At 31.3% G+C, this 1619-nt stretch overlaps 1 protein-coding gene across 1 annotated transcript in view; it reads left to right on the top strand.

The window, feature by feature from the left end:
• The first annotated feature begins 463 nt into the window (after positions 1-463).
• LOC106477257 (protein TMEPAI-like) overlaps positions 464-1619 on the top strand; it is a 5233-nt gene continuing 4077 nt past the window's right edge. The window contains exon 1 of the mRNA XM_013937846.2: positions 464-692. Within this exon, the coding sequence (XP_013793300.1) occupies positions 519-692 (174 nt within the window). The 5' untranslated portion in view covers positions 464-518. The remainder of the gene's footprint in view (positions 693-1619) is intronic.

A 1619-nucleotide genomic window follows, 5' to 3' on the forward strand; every position in this document is an offset into this window, starting at 1 on the left:
ATATATATATATATATATATATATATATAATACTGGAAAGTTAGAATTTCTAGCTTGCAGAGTTAAAAAAAAATTTCAGTGTGTGAACACAAGTTTTCCAGTAAAGAAAATACTTTATTAATATTTTTTGTTCACATACTTGTCAAACTGAACTGTATGTATATGTGTGTGTGTGCATAAAATACCTTTTTATATAACGTCTTTTATAGCTGATAAAAGTTTGTGACACTGTATTTGTGGAATCCTCTACTGATCTGTCTGCTAGGGGGAAATATTTGTAAAATTCTAACGTTTGACTGGATGATTTTCATATTGATATTTTAGGTTTAATAGATTTATTTTTTATTTTTAAATATAAATATGTATGTAGGATCTATTAATGACACATTATCATTGAAAGGTCTGACATCTTGTTGTAAACCTAGTGTTGATTGGTATATACTCAGACTTCATATTTTTCTGTTTATCTTCTAGTGTCTGGTATACAAATTGTCATCATTGTAATAGCTGTAGTGTTAATGCTGGGACTTATCACCTGTATCATCAGTCACTATAAGATGGGGGCATGGTCATGGCGTGAAGGATGGGGTAGACCTCCCAGCCTTTCAGAACCACAAAGCCTTCTACAAGTAACTCCTCCACAGGACCTGTCACCATCACAACATAATTACACCCCTGCACCACATTCCTCAGTGAGTACCAATTCATCAGCAAAGCAGTATTTGTTGTGTGTTAGTATGTTTTTTGCTCATTGCCTTTTAGATAGTTGCACTGTATCTTACTTAAGTCCATATTTATTGTGGCACAGAAGAGTTTTGGACCATTGAGGAAGTGAAACTATTAAAACATCAATTAATTGTAGGCTGCTTCAAGAAATCCTAAATCAAAAAAACTCGTATTTTTGTCCAGTATTTTAAATTAACAAACTTGTTGAGAAACAAAAAAAAACATCATAATAGGATGATATTCAATTAACATTTCTTTAATAATCATTCTAAAATACCAAAATTACCATCTGCTTTTTTACCAGTTTTCCCAAGTTTTATTGTCTTTTTGAAATCAGAACAAAATTGCAGACTATCCCTTGCAGATTGTTGAGATAATGAAATGATAATTTTTTTAGACCTTCCAACTTAAAAAAATAAAACTTTTCAAAATCAATCTCTTGTATTTCCCAATACTTATTTAAAAAGCCAGTTTGCATACCCCCCTCTCTAGATATATTTATATATAGGTATGTAGACGCACACACGTTTATAAGACAGTAACTATTATATTGGTTTTGAATGAACTTTATTTTCAGAGTAGGCAGTGTTTTACCTGTTTTTACACAATTGACAAATGTCTACAGATGCAAATTGAAAAGATTTGTTCAAGTAACAACTCTTAAAGTCTAATAGTAGTTGTTAATTATTACCCAGTTTTGATGTATTTTGATTCCTAAAGATTAATTGTGGTTATTAATTACTATGCATTTGTGTATAGCCCATCAAAATGATGGGGCATGTACTACCACCCCCACCCCATAGTATACCCCAACTTCACATTTCATAGCTAACTCACATAAAAAAATTTTGTGAAATCAAGCTTGATCAACAAAGAGGCAGAAAAGTGCAGTC

This window comes from Limulus polyphemus, unplaced genomic scaffold, assembly GCF_000517525.1.
Source record: "Limulus polyphemus unplaced genomic scaffold, Limulus_polyphemus-2.1.2 Scaffold13695, whole genome shotgun sequence".
Taxonomy (NCBI): domain Eukaryota; kingdom Metazoa; phylum Arthropoda; class Merostomata; order Xiphosura; family Limulidae; genus Limulus; species Limulus polyphemus.